General features: G+C 45.9%; 1 protein-coding gene across 1 annotated transcript; it reads right to left on the reverse strand.

Annotated features, from left to right (window-relative positions):
* Positions 1-1,278: 1,278 nt before the first annotated feature.
* On the reverse strand, positions 1,279-15,120 carry CABP5 (calcium binding protein 5). The gene is made up of 6 exons (XM_063137631.1): positions 14,972-15,120; positions 13,620-13,650; positions 12,986-13,129; positions 11,108-11,217; positions 6,778-6,925; positions 1,279-1,428 (listed from the first exon to the last, which is right to left on the reverse strand). Exons 1-6 carry the CDS (start codon positions 15,032-15,034, stop codon positions 1,403-1,405), a joined length of 522 nt encoding a protein of 173 aa, XP_062993701.1. The 5' UTR covers positions 15,035-15,120; the 3' UTR covers positions 1,279-1,402.
* Positions 15,121-15,146: the final 26 nt, after the last annotated feature.

Here is a 15,146-nt window from a genome sequence, read left to right on the forward strand (position 1 = left end):
TGTGAAGGAGAGCTACAGACAGGGCTATGGGGGTGGGAGGACGGGGAGGGGAGTCTTTATATAATGGGCTTAACGAATTTTGCATATTAGGAAGCTAAGGCAGGAATAACTGGATTAAAGCCAGCCGTCCTGCTACAAATGGCCAAAGGTGCTAGACAGGGCAAATGGGATTTTAACGCAGTGCTACCCAGTACGCCATAATAGAAACCAGGAGCTATTGGTTCTGTCTGTGAGGAGAGAATCTGGGGGTCTTCAGCAGTGTTAGAACGATAGAGGAAGCTGCCCTTTTACCTTTTGTGTCTACCTCCTTAGCTACTGTTGTTTTGGGGGGAGGCTATGAAAGGAGGCACAATTTGGCAGGGGGATAGGCCTGATGGATTTCATTATGAGCTCCCCCCCCTTTTCCCCACAACTCCCCCATAATCCAGGCACTGGTCCAGATTGGGCTCATGTCCGAACTACAGATGAATAGCCACTCAGGAACCAAATTGAACCTGTGTGGCCCGGAATGACCTTGGCCTGGCCTTACTGCCCTGCCCGCTTCTCTCCCGACAGCGATTAGCATGATGGAGAGGTGGAACTGTAGCAGCTGCTTCAAACCCCATGACTTGTAATCTGCCATGGGTCATGAGGTGGATACCAACAAGGCCGAGAGCTGTAATCCTTCGAATGGGCTGGGTGAGCCAAGAAGCCAGGAAGCCTCTCTCCCAGTTTCCTCCACCCCACAACAGTCTGCTGAAAGTAGGCCGTCAACCCCAGGTGTTCTGGTTCCCGGGCCGGCTTCTGAAAAGGTTTCACTGCCCTTCCCTCACGGGAGCCCCGTTTATTCCCTTTTAATCCGTTTATTCCAGCCCATATGTCAACCTTCAGAGCGGCGATTATAAAGCGGCTAAGCTGCTTTTGGGCAGAGTCAGACACGAGCCGTCAAAACGGTTTTTCTGATCTCTGCAGCCGTGTTGGCAGGCTGCTGCCATGGTTGTGCCACGAGAGAAAATCACCACACAGATCCTGAGAGGGAATGCTGTACCGTTATTGTACATTATTGCCTTTATTGTATGTTATTGCTGAGGGGGAATAGGCAGGGTCGGATTCCTTGGGTAGGTTTGACAAGCATCGACAAAACTCAGGCAGCTGCTCAGGGAACAGATGGGATGAAAAGTGTTGCCTGGCCACATGAAGTGGGATACTTGCCCTCCCATTAGGGAGGTGGTCTAAGAGAAAAACCCACACACACACTCCCCATGCCCACCCACTCCCTGCCCTACTCAGTCCCTTTCGTAAAGGGAGGTTTGACTTCGCCTCCCAGTTCTGACCGGGATTTCATGTTGAATTCCATACATTTTTTTTTTAAGCGCTGCCTGTGTACTTGGTCGTTGAAAGCAGAGAGGGGTGGGTGACTCCATCAGCGTGACATCATCCTCACAAATTCTGCAAGGCAAACATGGCAAAAAAAAATAAGTCAGCATGGTTGGATTAGGACTGGGGAGGAGGGGTGCCCTCAGGGTAGGACTTTGGGGCTGAAGACCAGTCAGCTGAATGAGTAGGAGAGACCCTAAACTCAGGAGGGCAGGCTGAACAGGGCTGAGGGCGGGCATAACTCAGTGGTTGAGCACACACTTTGCATGCACAAGTTCAAGAAAAATTCCTGCCTGAAACCCTGGAGAGCTGCTGACAGTCAGTGTCAACAATACTGGGTTAAATGGACCCACGGTGTGACTTGGTATAAGGCAGTTTCCTATGTTAACGTATTTTATAAGGAAGTACTATCTAAAGGGAGGCAGGATTATGGCCATTAGTAAAGTAAAACCCATTACCACTGCTAGGAAGACTGAGGGCTAATCTTCACCTGCAGCCCTTTTGCTACGGAAGAGGGATGCTTCTGAATGTTTCCCTCTTCCGTGATCACCACTCACGGGGCACACGTGACTAGTTTCCCCCTCAAATACAGGAGTGCCATTCCGGGAGCACGTGTGGCCTGTTACAGCCCTTCCCCAGTACAAGTGGGTAGGGCTAGGGAGATGGCTATGGGGCACAGGTTGGGTTTTTTAGAAATGACTCGTGAGGGATGCATACGACCGCAGACGTGCAGCAACACAAGGGGGGGGAATAGGAACTCCATCCAATATGCGCTCCTGCGCAGAGATATGTTTGTATTAAAAAAAAAAAAACCAGTTGGTGGTAAAACATGCTGATACTCATGGGCACGGCCTTCACAACTGATTGACTGTTTGCTGAGCCTGGAACCCGCAGCGAACAGCAACGATCTTGTAAGGGGAGGCCACACCGCACACATTCTTTGGAACGGAAGCGAGAGAGCTGGAAAAACCGTGACAAAAGCAGTCAGGGATATTCTGGGATGAGAGGTGGAGGCGAGATCACCGCAGGAGCAGGTGAACGTCATGTGCCCTGTAAGTGACGACTCTGATACAATCCTGCAATAAACGGCTGGTGTAGACTCCCCCTGAGTTTCAGATCTCCACTCAACGATGAAACTTCCTAAGTGAACTGGGACTATCTCTTACCCTAACCTCCCCTCCCTCCCAGGTTGTTGTGAGGACAAAAGTGGCGAGGGTTGACTTTTATTTTATTTATTTATTTATTTAAGGATTTTTATGCCGCCATTCAGCCAAAAAAGGCTCTCACGGCGGCTTACAAAAGTATTTCTTGACTTTTAAGGTGTGTTCCTGAGGCCTGCAGGAGTAGAAATGTGCTTGAAAGAGAAAAACACACACACAGCTTCTCTTGATGCCAAACGATGTGCCACGCCAAATGCCATGGCTGTGCGATACATTTGTGGTGGAATTGCCACAGACATACAGGCCCGGATTAGGAATTTTCCTAGGAAAGAAATGTACTACATCAGATGTATGGATAGCTCGGGTGACTATATGGAAAAGAGGACTGGGATCTGTAACAGTTGCATAGAAAGGGGAATTTCGGCAGGTGTCATTTGTATGCATGCAAAACTTGGTGAAATTCCCTCTTCGTCATAACAGTTAAAGCTGAAGGAGCCCTGCCCTCTTTTACAGGGTACCCAAAGCAATGTGGAAGCAGCCAGAGAGGCAGCTATGGCTTATCTGCTTCAGCTAACGTATCACTGGACAAACACCATCTCCTTCCTGCAGTTTTTGTCGCTTGGTGACCTAGCGCCATCATCCACGAGAAACGGAGGTGGGTGGCCGAGTTCAGCACCAGGGCTGCTTCTTTCCCCACTGGAATCCAGCAAAGCAGAACTGGGACTCCACTGCCTAATTCTGGTACCAGCAGGGATGTGATACGTGACCCTAATCTTCTGAAAACAAGGGGCGTGATATTGGAGTAAAAGGATGCGCCACAGTAGTTTTGGGTTGCATCCAAGATCTGCCTTCCGTGGGCAGAAAGGTTCTGCTAGAAGAAGGTGCCTCTGCTCAGCTTTCAGGGCTCCCCCTCCCTCCTTAACAGCAGCTCATCCCACTCAGCAGTATCCCCAGGGCCAGACGTCCTCTTTTACAGAAGACCATCCTCTATTTTAATGGTTTTCCAGTCCCAGTGCAGTTCGAAGATAGCAAGCGCCGTCACACCAGCGGTTTAACACACTCTCACCACGTATTACAGTGTGGGACTCACATGACGTCATCCCTGTCCTGCACCCATCTCGCCTCTTTTCCTCCATTTTGCGTATTATTTTGGTGTGGGGAAAGTCTGGATTATTTTCCCCAAGTGGATTTAATGCGTGCTTAAGCCTCCTTATATTGCTGTCCTCTCGCTTTTGTTGTGTGTGTGTATGCTTTGAATGAGGTCTTGCATTATCAAAGGAAAGGAAAACAGATCCTCCACAAATGCAAACAGGTGGAATTTCGCATTGGTGGAGTATCAGGAGAATGGTTGGAGGAAAAAAAAATTCCTTAAGATCAAGGCATGAATGGATCTGATTTAAACTTGGCATGGCTAAAGCCCTCCTTAAGAGCTATCACCGTACCAAGTTTCATCTCTTTATCTTTAAAAATTACACAAATGTAAACATTTTGGTTAGCCACAGTTGTCAATATCAAAGCTACCCCTCACCCCACTCAGCCTCTTCCAAATATGGAAACTTACTTCTGAGTAAACACGTATAGAACTGACTTTTAATAGCAACTGTTGCCCATCACCACTTAACACCTGGACAGCAGACTAACCAAGTAGGCACATAAGTCTTTCCCACGCTGATGAGATGGACTATATTTCATTTTAAATGATTTATAAATTTGCATCTATACATATAAATTAACATAAGCACATTTTATGCAAATTGCCATCCTTTCTTGTCCTCTTTTTTCGGTCATGCACTTTCTCTCTCTTTTGCAGTTCATGAGTGCCTCACCCTAGCTGGAAGGGCAGCCATGGGGAAAAGGGGGCATAGACATCTTTGTCCACCTGCCCAGCTGAACGAATGTAAAACAGGATCCAGCCCTTTTATCTCTGCATCACAGCTATTCTTTTGGAATTCTACCTCAAAGTTGCCCATCCACACTTCGTATGTGGGCAGCAGACTGAGCAGGCTCACAGGTCAACTAATTAATCTTCTCCATTATGGTGAGATATATTGTGTTTCCATTTAAATTATAGCTATGCACCCTAACTATTTGCACCTATGTATATAAATTTTGCATTGCTGCTGTTTTTATCTGGTTGAGCTTTTATATTGTATTTTATATTATGGTTTTATACTGTTGTTTTATACTTTGAATGGTTTTAATTTTTGTGAACCGCCCAGAGAGCTCCGGCTATTGGGCGGTATAGAAATGTAATAAATAAATAAATAATATAAATGTACATATGTAAATTGACATCCTCTATTTCCTGTTATTTGGTGATGTGTAAAGTGGCTACTCTAATTTTTCTCTCTTTAGCAGCAAACATCTAGGCTTTTAAATCAGGGGTCAATAAACCCTTGCAGAATAAATCAACACAGCATGCCCCTAGCAGAATACGTAGCTCCTTTACTAATGCAGTATACACCCAGCGGAGTATGTAGGGCCTTTACCAATATGTAACCACAGAAGAACACAGCGATCCTTGTTTTCAGAACTGGGGGTGTCACAACTATGTCCCTATTTTCATTGTGGAATATTGGATCATGCTCAGCTCTTCAAAGTTAAAGGAAAATCTAAATTTGAAAGTAACGTGTGGCCACAGGTGACCCCGTAAATGGTATCTGGCAGCCCCAGGAGAGAAAGGGGGAGAAAAGGGAAACGTTCTAGAAATGGGTTCTGTGGTTTTGGCCATATAAGCCTCATTCCTAGAGCATCCCTGGAGTATCTTAGGAAGCTGTGCTTGAAGGCACCTGCCCCGTGTCTTGGGATAGCCTAAAAACAGAGTCTAAGGCAGCGGCCATAGAGCCTGTTTCTAGAGCGTCTTTTTTTTCCTGGAAAAGATCCAGGTAACAGAGTGTGGGACGTCAGGATCCTTCAGCAAGGGAGTGCATTAGTGGAGGGAGAAGGGCTAGGTTTCCTAGATGGTTTGAGAATTGAGGCTTTGGGAAGGAGTGTTGTTCTTATCTGATGTGCCAGGCCTCTGAAAAGCATTTAGGCAGCAGATGGCCTTGAGTGAGTGAATGAGTGGGGTGTGGGTGTGTGGGTATGGGTGTGAGAGAGAGGATGAATTGTATCTTGTATGTGGGTTGTGTATATTTATGTGCCACTCCAGCAGCCACCAAATGTACATGCGTGTATATGCATGTTCATGTGCCACTCCAGCAGCCACCAAATGCAGCCTTTGGGGCTGAAAAGGTTATGCACCCCTCATTTAAAGGAAAACATTTACTCTTGTATTTCTAGAGCTGGACAAATCTGTCAGTTTCAGCTTCTCCCAGGTTCTAATTATTCCCATCTTAAGTTTGTTTCATTCCGTTTCTGCATCAGTTTGCGACTTGTTTTTTAAGTCTACGCAAAAATGCGTTTTTGTGCGCATTTCCTCTAATGTGTACATTTTTGTACACTTCTTTTGCAAGCACTTTTCCTTTACAGAATGCTCTTTTGTATGCTATTTCCCACTAATAAATACATTATTTCACACATTTCCCTCTAATATATACATATTTGTATGCATTTTTAATTTGGAAAACTGGATTGAAAAATTCTGAAAAGTGCAAATACCAAACAATAACTGTGTTCTGGTTTGCGCTACCACAAGATGTAGTGATGGCCACCAATTTGGATGGGTTTAAAAGGGGGGTGGGATAAATTCCTGGAGAAGAAAGCTATGAATGGCTACTACTCCTGATGGCTATCTCCACTATAAAAGGTAGTAAAAGCCTACATACACTAGTTGCTGGGGAACATGGGTGGGAGGGTGCTGTTGCACAATCTCCTGCTTGTGGGTCCCTGGTTGACAGCGAGTTGGCCACTGTGCGAACAGAGTGCTGGACTAGATGGCCCCTTGGTCTGATCCAGCAGGGCTCTACTTATTGTCTTAAATTTATTTGGGAAGTATGAAGTTAGGAAGTCCTTACTGAAATGTGAACCAAATAAAATTATCTCCCATCCTTACGGTATTACCTTACCATTTAAAACCTCAACGATCTTTGTGGGTAGAGGGGAAAACATCCTTCTAGCCCTGAGCTACAATCTCCATGTAACTAGAGCAATCTAATAACTCTCTAACCCTATTATCCAAACCCATTAAAGCTTATATCTTTTCGCTCTGTGCTCCCAAATCCCATCTCCCTAGATATTTAATGCCTTAACCTCTCACCCTATATCCCCCTAAGCCTATAATCTTTAGCCATCAATCCTATATTCCCCAATCACATCTCACCTTCAAAATCCACAGTCCCGTCTCCGTTGACGTCGGCTTCCTTCACCACGTCTGCAATCTCCCGGGAAGTCAGGCGTTCACCCATCAGCCGTTGCATGGCGTGATACAACTCATCCAGAGTGATCTCACCGTCCCCATTTGTGTCAAACTGGAACAAAGGGCCAGGATAGTTAGGAAGAGTGCCAAGGGTCCTTATTCTGAGCAAGAGTAAGAGGGTGTATTAGATGAGAACCAAGGCCAACAGTAGCAGCGGACACTGACATTGGTCAGGACAAAGAGCCAATTCTTCCCTGTCAAAGCACACAGACAGGCTGTGACCACCTCCCAGGAGAAAGAATCTTTGGTGAAGAAGGGCCATCAGCAAAATTTATTTATTTATTTATTTTATTTATTTAATTACATTTATATACCGCCCCACAGCCGAAGCTCTCTGGGCGGTTTACAACAATTAAAAATAGTAAACATTAAAAGTATACAAAAATTTTAAAAACATAAAAACAGTATAAAAACAACAGTATCCATTTAAAAACAACAATTCTGGGGTCCATTAAAAACAAACTTAACGTTTTTAAATGCTGTTAAAATGCCTGGGAGAAGAGAAAAGTCTTGACCTGGCGCCGAAAAGATAACAACGTTGGCGCCAGGCGAGCCTCATCGGGAAGATCATTCCACAGTCGGGGGGCAACCACTGAGAAGGCCCTCTCCCTTGTTGCCAAAAGGAGTCTCCAGAGCAATTTACAAGAATACAGATTTCATAAATATATGAAATTGGAGGTGCTGCTTAGAAATAGTGATCCAGAATCCCCCAATTTAAGGTGTTTTGAAGCTAGCTGTGCTTATACAGGTGTTGTCTGTTGAAACTTAACTGCAAAGTATGCATGGTGTGGAGAATGTGGATAGGGAGATATTTTTCTCCCTCTCTCAAAATACTAGAACACGGGGTCATCCCGTGAAGCTGACTGGTGGGAGATTCAAGACAAATAAAAGGAAGGACTTCTTCACCCAGCGCATAGTTAAATTATGGAATTCACTACCACGAGATGTAGTGATGGCCACCGATTTGGATGGCTTTAAAAGGGGGGTTGGATAAATTCCTGGAGGAGAAGGCTATTAGCCCTGATGATTGTGTGCTATCTCCACTATTTGAGGCAGTAAGCCTGTGTGCACCAGTTGCTGGGGAACATGGGCGGGAGGGTGCTCTTGCACCATGTCCTGCTTTTGGGTCCCTGGTCGACAGCTGGTTGGCCACTGTGTGAACAGAGTGCTTTGCCCTGATCCAGCATGGCACTTATGTTCTTTTTTTTAATAATAATATTTTTATTTGAATTTTATAACGCTTACAATAATCACACTACATCAACTTAATATATCACAATAATGAAATTTTAAAAAGAACTTATTGAAATAATATAATACTATCACGTGCACCCCACCCCCCGGGACCCTTATCTCCTTTCCAAAATTGTAATGTATCCTGCGATGGTTTACTCCCTTTCCCTTTTTCTAATACAAATTTAACAAATGGACTCCAAACCTCATCAAAGTCATTTCGCTTCAGCAATCCTACCTTAACGAGCATACTGCTCGTGAGTCTGTCATTAATAGCTATATCCCAGACTTCTTTCTACCATTCTTCTATTTGATAATCCCTTTGTTCCTTCCAATTCCTGGCAATTTTTAATCTAGCTGCAGTTAATAAATTGTTTATTAATTCTTTACTAGTTTGTGTACATTTAACCCCTTCATATATTGATAACAGTGCTATCCTTGGCCCTATCTTTACCTTCCATCCCATTATATCATTTATCTCTTTAAATACTATTTGCCAAAACCTCTTAATAACTTCACAAGTCCACCACATATGGAAATATGTGGTATCTAACACCAGTAAGATTACATCAAATGGATAAAAAAGTACTCTGTAAATTGTTGGAGAGGATGTCAGGAAAAAGGCACTTATGTTCTTAAGTTCTTAAAATTCAAGCCACATCTAGGCATTGATCACATAACAGGTTTATTTACTACAGTTCTACACAGCTCCCCTTGCAGGGATCTTAACACAGGCCTGCAGCAGGGTTTCTGCCAGGGCAAGAAAAGAGAGGGGAGCAGGAAGGCTGGATTGCCTTTCAGGAGACAACACACTGTTAATTCACTGCAACGCTAATTACAGAGCACCGTGGAATGGGAAAGTGCATTGTACATTCTCATGGGCATGGTCTTTTTTTGGTTTGGTTTTGGCATATCTAGATGTGACGTGGGGTTTGAAGAGCCCCACTGAGAGTATGTTGCTCAAAAAGAGCGAGAGTCATTTCTCACTAGAAGCCAGCAATCAAAAGGTCCTTAGAAGAGTAAGGAACATAGAATGACAAGTTAACAGACATGAGATCCTGAATTTCTAGCTTCTGTGGAATGAAACAGAGGAGCGTGTGTATGTGTTGTACTAGAAGTGAGTATGTGGCACTGTATACCCAGATTTTTAGTTTCCTTAGGTGAATTCCATGCTAAGGATGATGAAGAAAGGGATCTAAAATAAAATTACCACTATTGTAATGCCTTTACAGATCTATTGTGTGGCCACATTTGGAATACTGTGCACAGTTCTGGTAACCCCATCTCAACAACCTGGAAAACATGCCGAAAATGAAAACCATAGTGAACAGGGTAGACAGGAGCGCCTTCACTGGGAGTAAAAGCTACAATATTTGTAGCTTTTTAGTGATAAAAGAATAGAGATTGGGTTTATACAATTATGCATGTTGTGAATAAAGTGGAGAGAGAGAAGTTTTCCTCCCTTTCTCTTTATTCTAAAAAGTGAAGTTGTTCAATGCAACTGGCAGGAGATTGATATTTAATAAAAAGCATCTTCAAACAACATAAATTTAACATCTGGAGTTCACTGCTGCATGTTTATGGCCATTGGCTTATATGACCCTCAAAGGGGACTAGACCAGCATTCCCCAACCTGGTACCCTGTAGATGGCCATGCTACTAAGGTTTGTGGGAGTTGTAGTTCAACACATTAAAAAGCACCATGTTGGGGAAGGCTGGAGTGGACAAATTCATGGCAGACAGGCCTACCAAAGGCTTTTAGTAAGGAGAGGGCTTTCTCGGTGGTGGCCCCCGATTATGAAACAATCTCCCCAGCAAGCCCCACCTGGTGCCAACATTGTTATCTTTTCAACACCAGGCCTTTCTCTGCTCTCGGGCATTTGGTAGCATATGATAAAGTTTTTCATTCAGGCCCTGGATTACTGTCTGTTTACAGTTTGTATGTAAACAGTTTTTATATTATGTACAATATTGTTGTTTTTTTAGGTTTTTTAATATTTGTAAACCGCCCAGAGAGCTTTGGCTACTGGGCAGTATAAAAATGAAGTAAATGAAATGAGTCATGATCACTTTATGGGACATCTGTGTTCAGCAGTGGTATGCCACCGAATACCAGGGGCTGAGCAACACCAGCACTTGAGGCCTATTGCCTTCATACTCCGCTTATGGCCTCTGGTGAGCCACTGCAGTAAACACGACGTTGGACTAGATGAACCTTTGCGGGGCGGAGAGCGGAAGAAGCTCTCCGACCCAGCTGGCTCTTTCGCTGGCAGCAGGAGGCCGGCGGGGAGGTAGGTGGGCGGCGGCGGCGGCGGCAAGGACGCGGATGGATTCCCCAGCCTCCTCCTCCGCCGCCTCTTCCTCCATCTCTAATGGGCAGAATCTACACAATCGTTTTGGGGGCGGACTGGAGGCGCACGCAAGCGCCTTCAGTACGACGTGTAGATTCCCTCCCTGTCATGTTCTTCTTAAGCGTCAAGCAGAGTTGGAAGAGAAGGCCTGGGCAGCATGAGGTAGGCCTAGCCTCAGCACCAGGGCTGCTGCTGTGGCTCCAGCAGGGCTCACCAGCACCGAAACCTGCCCGGGCCCCTCCCTGCTGAGTGGCTGGCTCTGCAAGCCTCTATTTTAATTTCCCATAATGCCCTCCAGTGAAACTATGTGGTGCGTCTCCAGAGCACTGTGGGAAATCAAAATGGCAGCTCCCAGTCACTCACCCACCCAGCAGTGCTGCGGCTTCCACCGCTGCCCAGTAAGCCTGAGGTGGGGTGGGGGCAACCTTTTGACGTAAGAGGGGGCCCACCAGAGAGGGCTCTGCACAAGGCCTCCTTAAACCCGGAGCTGGCCCTGCCGTGAGGATTACTAACTCCTGCCCTCAGCTGTGTCTTCTGGTTGGAGAGATGGGGCAATGAGAGATGGGGAGAGGGGGCAGGGAAGGGGGCATATATAGCAAAAAAAAAAACAAAGCTGGAAGGTAGGACCCCAAGGTCCCATCCCACCTTACCTCCTTGAAGGCATCCCTCATCTCCTGAAGTCCAATCATGCCCGCCGTCTCTGCCAACAGCTTCGGCGTCATCATCTCCACAAAGTCCTCGAAATCCACACGGCCCCCGACTGCAGTTAGGGGAGTGGAGTTAATTGCTCAGAGTATATTATATATTATTATTAATAATAATATTAATATTAATATTAATATTTAAAAATCATGCCTCATAAAAGAAACATCTCTAGGAGTTGTACTATTTAAAGCAGCAGCATCACGATCATAAAGTTAAAAGCAAAAGCATAAAACTAATGAACCAACATGGCATAAAATACAATATCAGCCTGGAGGAATAGAAAAGCCTGAGTCTGGTGCTGAAAGGGAGCAATGTGGACACCAAGGCACGCTTACCTTCACAGGACATTCCAAAGCTTAGGATAGTCTTTTAAAATTATATATATTCCAGCAAGATTGCCAGATACCTTGCCTTCCCCTTTCGGTGCCTAGGTCAGTACTTACATTTGTCTCAAGGTCACCTTGGGCAGGAAAGGGGGCACAGAGCGGGGCGGCAGGTCATGGCACCTTGCTGAAGCTACACAGGTCTGGGTCTGGTTAGGAAATTGCCTAGGGTTCCCCCTCCCCCAATTTATGCTGCCTTGAATCCAATGGAACAAAGGAGGGGTATGTGTATGTAATACATACATTTTTAAAAAAATCTTGTACATTTTAAATCTCTCTCGTCCTTCTTCCAAGGAACTCAGGAGAAACATACAAACAGCCACCCACTTTTATCCCCTCAACTCCCCAGTGAGATAGGGTAAGGTGAGGAGCAAACCAGTTGTGGCATTCAATGCATCTTTGCATGAAACCCACACTTTTTTTTAAAAAAAATGCAGAGCAGCCGGGGTGGGATCGGGAGAGGGCATGAATTGATCATTGTGAACTGCCCAGAGTGCTTCGGCTATTGGGCAGTCTAGAAATGGAATGGAATGAAATAAATAATCAAGATCACAGCATAAAATAAATAAATAAATAATCAGGATCACCATTCCTTCCTATACTGTGGTCCTAACAAAAACCACTCCCATTAGCGTCAAGGGGAGCTTTCCTACCAAAATGCTTTGGAAGAGATTTTATTGCCAGAATCGCAATAGGGGAGGAAAGGGTTAAACTTCTCCCCTCCTTCCCCCTTCCCCCTTCCCCTTGCTGCAATCCCAATAATTATCTGCACACACACACACACACACACACACACACACCAATCATGGCTGCTTTTTGCATTTTAATAAAACGTGCCCATTAAATGAAAGGGAGGAAATGAACGGAAATATCACATCTAGTTTGTTCTTGAGAAACAGTGTCTGGTGTGAGGCCAATAAGGAAAACAGCTACACAATAGTGACAACTTCCTTACGGATACCTATCACTGCCCACTATGGCAAACAAGTAAGGGGCAGACTTATTTATTATTTTATTTGTTATATTTATATCCCCCTTTCCACTAAGGAACCCAAGGCAGCATACATAATCCTCCTCCTCTCCATTTTATCCTTGCAACAACTACCCTGTGAGGTAGTTTAGGCTGAGAGTCAGTGACCAGCCCTAAGTCACCCAGTTAGCTTCATGGCCAAGTGGGGACTAGAACCCGAGTCCCAGTCTAACACGCTAACCACTACACCAGACTGGTGCCAGAAGCTTTATGCTCGATTCAACTCCCTGAGAGGAACCAGGGAACCAAGATTCTTGCCCCATGCTTTATCTAGGTGGCCCTCCAGATGTTGTTGGATTACAACTCCCATCATCTCTGACCATGGACCATGCTGGCTGGGGCTGAGCTTCCCCACCCTTGAGCTAGGTACTCTCCCACCCATCCCCTGTCCTCACACCGTGGCCACTTACGATTCATGTTGATCTGCTGCGACAGTTCTATGAGCTCCATCTCCGTGGGCATGTAGCCCATCGTCCTCATGAGGTTGCCCAAATCTTTGCAGCTGATATAACCATCTTTGTCCTTGTCAAACTCATCAAAGGCCTCGCGGAGCTCTGGTTTGGCAAAGCAACGATAATGGCATGTAATGACACAATGTATTACAGCTTAGCGCCAGTCCTCCTTTGTTTCTGTCTCATTGTTTCAAACCTCTGCGTCAGCAGTTTTAAGGATCCTACCTCGGAGAATACTTTTTTACGTCCACCGGCCTACTGAGGGACACTTGGACATCCTCTCGGGAACCTCTGTGCATTGCAGAGGATTTCTGCATATGTTTGAAGGCAGCTTTCCCCAACCTAGTGTCTTCCAGATGTGTTAAACTGCAATCTCTATCATCCCCAGCCAGTTTTGCTGGGAGTTGCAGTTCAATACATCAGGTTACAGAAGGCTGTTGAACATTGGTAGGTGCAATCGAAATGGTCTTTATGGGAAGCTTGTCCGTTACTGACTTTTCTATGGAGGAACCCCTTACGGGCTTCTGACAAACCTCAGAATTCCCCAGAAAAACAGTATGAAAAACCACCACTCCAAATTACCAACACATACCTTCAATTTCATCTGCGCCCAGTTCTCGTTCCTGTAAAAGAGGTGTAATGACATTCATTGCAATGCATGCACGTAAGGAAGAAACTCAGAAGTCCTCTGGCCCACAACCTCGACCCACGGAAACCACTGCTTTCCCCTGAGCCGGAGAAATCAAGAAGCCAGAAGCTGTAATTCCTAACCTTCTGTCCAGCCAACCCACCACCCAGACTCTGAAACAAACTCTTCTCTTTCCCAAAGCCGGACAAAATCATTGCATTGAACGGTCACCACGCAGCGATGCTCTAGTTGTTGACGGATCAATATTTAGAGGCGCAGAGAAGGGCAAACGGGATCCAACGATGAGTTGGAACTCTGCCCAGAATGACAGAGCCAGTGATGACAGGGAGATGGAGGAGACGGGGAGACCCTCTGTGGTCCCTGGAATTCAGTGACATGACCCCCATGTCGCAGAGCCTGGACAGGAGCAAACAGGTAACCACCACGGTGTGGGAACAAATAGGCTGAGAGCATTTCGCTTTACAGTCCACAGACTCCAGAGAAACCCTTTCTCAAAACATCAAGCAAGTTCAGGAGTGGGCGAGTCCATCCAAACAAGTACGATTGATGAGTCCTGAGGATAACGGAGATAACTTGCTGCCAGCTATTAAATCCAGGACAGTCTGAGATGGATGATGCATGCTTTGGGGAGGGATTTAGAAGGAAGTTTCGGGGAGCCAACTTTCCCCAAACGGCCCATGATAGAGACCCAAAGGGTGGGGGACCCTTCTCTTATGTACTTTGCCAGCGTTTAGGCCCACTTGGGTGGTATCTTGGGCTAGAGAGACAGCCAATAGTTGCGAGAGAGACGTCGTTTCCCGTGGGGCACCCCTATATTTCTCTCGTTCTGCTGTCGCCTCTGGCCAAAGGGTTTAGGTAGGTTTTGGAAATTATTATTAATATTATTTTACTGTTTGCCAGAAGCAAAAGTGAGAATTGGAGCGTGCTGTGTGAGCAGCAATCACACTTTCACACCACCTTCCGTCTAACCCTCTTGATTTTTTATCTGAAGAACCCCCCCCCCCCCGCCCAGGAGTTCTGGTCCTTTCCTTGCCTCTTACTCTGTCCCATGATTTTCCTCCTCTGGAAGCCTGGACGCCCACCCCCGAATGTTCTGCAGCATCCTGGATGACAAATCGTCTTCCTAGAGCCAAAGTTGGAATCCTGGTTACCTGCATCCTGTCAAGGCTTGCTTTGGATGAGTTCCCCCTTTGAAGAGAAAATGGAAGCCCATCCTCTGCTTTGGCATTCCAGACTACTTGCCCTACTGCCCCGTACAGCGATTCCCTCCCCGCCAGCCCCGGGACATATCATACCCCCTGTTTCTCAGCGATGCCCTTGCGCAAGAAGATGCAAGCCGGTCCCAGGGCGTTCTGCATGGCGCGCCGTGATGCGTGTCCCAGCGGGGTACCCTGCCACAGTGTTCCTCTTGACTGTCCCCTTTAGTAGAAGAAGAGATGGCTCTTATCCTGAGGGTGATTTATAGAAGGG

The sequence above is a fragment of the Elgaria multicarinata genome, chromosome 11 (genome assembly GCF_023053635.1).
Source record: "Elgaria multicarinata webbii isolate HBS135686 ecotype San Diego chromosome 11, rElgMul1.1.pri, whole genome shotgun sequence".
Lineage (NCBI taxonomy): Eukaryota > Metazoa > Chordata > Lepidosauria > Squamata > Anguidae > Elgaria > Elgaria multicarinata.

Excerpts from the sequence above, each read along its gene's own strand:
- CABP5 (XM_063137631.1), bottom strand. The coding sequence starts at position 15,034 with ATGCAGAACGCCCTGGGACCGGCTTGCATCTTCTTGCGCAAGGGCATC. Across the intron at positions 11,218-12,985 it reads GCAGCAGATCAACATGAATC|TCGGGGGCCGTGTGGATTTC; the intron begins GTAAGTGGCCAC and ends CCCTAACTGCAG. Across the intron at positions 6,926-11,107 it reads TGAGGGATGCCTTCAAGGAG|TTTGACACAAATGGGGACGG; the intron begins GTAAGGTGGGAT and ends CCTTTGTTCCAG.